Source organism: Camelus bactrianus, chromosome 4 (genome assembly GCF_048773025.1).
Source record: "Camelus bactrianus isolate YW-2024 breed Bactrian camel chromosome 4, ASM4877302v1, whole genome shotgun sequence".
In the NCBI taxonomy this organism is placed as follows: Eukaryota; Metazoa; Chordata; class Mammalia; order Artiodactyla; family Camelidae; genus Camelus; species Camelus bactrianus.
The window spans coordinates 66,951,477-66,953,828 of record NC_133542.1 but is presented as its reverse complement, the minus strand read 5'-3'; the positions used below and the strand labels follow the sequence as shown (position 1 = coordinate 66,953,828).

The 2,352-nt window shown below is 53.5% G+C and overlaps 1 protein-coding gene across 1 annotated transcript; it reads right to left on the bottom strand.

The window, feature by feature from the left end:
• Nucleotides 1–1,150: 1,150 nt before the first annotated feature.
• OR1K1 (olfactory receptor family 1 subfamily K member 1) lies at nt 1,151–2,101 on the bottom strand. The gene has a single exon (XM_074361440.1). The coding sequence runs from the start codon at nt 2,099–2,101 to the stop codon at nt 1,151–1,153; it is 951 nt and encodes a 316-aa protein (XP_074217541.1).
• Between the last annotated feature and the right edge of the window lie 251 nt (nt 2,102–2,352).

The following is a 2,352-nucleotide window of genomic DNA, read 5'->3' as shown; positions in this document are numbered from 1 at the left end:
CCCAGAATGGGATTCTTCCCACAGGTTCTTCTGGATTCTATGAGGCCCAGTTAAAGCACTCCTGAGGGACTTGAGTAGCAGAAGTGCTTGCTCTGGGTCTGATACCCACTGACTCACCATCTTTGAGCCTCGGTTGCCTCGTTCGTAAAGTGGCAGAGAGAGCACTCGTGATTTTCATGGGTGAAAATATATGAGGTGCCTGCGTGTGATAAAAACTTAAAAAAAATACCTCTTCCGTCTGCCCCTAATGCCCCGTCCCTCCTCTGCTTTCCTTAATTTAATTCAATTTATTAATTTACGGTGCACGCCCACGGCGTGCACCTTCTCTTTTCTTGAGTTTTTTTGGAGAGGGAGGTAATTAGGTTTATTTATTTATTTTCAGAGGCGGTCCTGGGGATTGAACCCAGGACCTCGAACGTGCTAAGCATGCGCTCTAGCACTTGAGCTCTACCCTCCCCTCTGGCATTCACCTTCTGCTGAATGCCAAGTATAGCTGAGCAGGTAGCATCATAGCAAACAGGAACAAGAACAAAGGATAAGAAAACTGGACTACTTCTAGGTGCTCGTTAGCATAAAAACAAACTCCTTTATTCATCTCAGATGCCCAGAATGCCTCCTATGTGTCAAACTGGGTTTAGGGGGAGAGGTCAGCCCTGGATACATGAGTGTGTGAATTTTTGTCTCTGCCCCAGACAGCTGAGAAGTCAGTTTTTTCAGAAAGCATGATGATGTATTGGAAAACAAAATGCCAATCCCTTCAAAGCAAGCCGCGGGGGTGCACAGCCTCCCATGTAACTTTAAGTCCCACACAGCAGAAGATGGTAGAATGTTCCCCAAATGCCTGGGAGTGACTATCAGAAAAGGGCAAGATGTGGCAGAAAGGGCCCAAGTTTTGACCCCTAGGAGTGGTGTAAACTTGGAAAAGTCAAGTCTTCTCTTTGAGTGCCAGTTTCCTTGTCTATAAAATTGGGTCATAACATCCGCTTCCCTGGTTTTTGTGGAGTAAAGTCAGAGCAGGCAAGGATCTGCTCCCCAGGAGTGCTCAGAAAGGGATCGCTATTATTCCGGCTTTGGAAAATGCACGGAGCCGATGAGTGCACTCGTGATTGTCACGGTGGGGGCTGCAGTGCATGCTCTGGTGGGTCCAGACTCAGGAGTCACCCGCTGAGATCCTTCGCCCAGAGAAAAGGGCTCGGAGACCCCCCTGCACGTCGCGATTCCGGAGGCTGTAGATGACAGGGTTTAGCATGGGTGTGACGACGGTGTACATGACCGTGGCCACGCGGCCCCGCTCTGCCTCATACTGGGATGTGGGCTGGAAGTAGACTGCGATGACTGTCCCATAGAAGAGGCCCACCACGGCCAGGTGGGAGCCACAGGTGGACACAGCCCGGAGCCTCCCCGAGGCCGAGGGCAGCCGGAGCACCGCCACTGAGATGGCCCCGTAGGAGGCAAGGATGAGCAGGAAGGGAGTGACCACCACGGCAGCGCCCTCGGTGAAGATGAGCAGCTGGATGTGGCGGGTGTCAGAGCACGAGAGCCTTAAGAGAGGCTGGTGGTCACAGAAGAAGTGGGGCACTTGGTGGGAGGCACAGAAGGACAGGTGGGCCATAAGCAGGATATGCAGGAGGGAGTGGATGTGGGACACCAGCCAGGCCGTCCCCACCGGGGCTGTGCACACGGCCCGGGACATCCTCGTAGCGTAGTGGAGGGGGTGCCGGATGGCCACGTAGCGGTCATAGGCCATGGCAGCCAGGAGACAGCTATCAGTTACCCCCAGGGCAAAGAAGAAGTACATCTGGCTCAGGCAGCCAGCCAGACAGATGGAGCGGTCAGGGGCCATCAAGTTGGCCAGCATCTTGGGCACAGTGACAGAGGTGAAGCAGAGGTCAGCAAAGGACAGGGGGGCCAGCAGGAAGTACATGGGTGCATGAAGGGCTGGACTGGCCCGGATGGCGGCCACAATAAGTCCATTCCCCAGGATGCCCCCCACGTACAGGACCAAGAAGAGCACAAAAAGCAGCCGCTGCTTTCCAGGGTTTGTTGTGAGTCCCGGTAGGATGAATGGGGTTCCTTCTGAAGACTCATTGGCAGCATCCATGGCTGGGCTGTTTCTTCATTTGGAACCCCAGGGGTTCCTTCTACTGATGGGTCATCCCCCCAGTGTCAAAGGACAAGGGTGAAAGGGTGACTAAGTTGCTCCAGGCTTCCTGGCCATGAGGAAAATCATAGGTTTGGAGTCAGACAGCCCTGTTGCTACACACAGGTGTGACTGTGGACAAGTCATTTTCCCTTCCCGAAACTTCTTCCTCTCCAGGCCTTTGGTTCTCCATCTGTAAAGTAAAGGAGCTG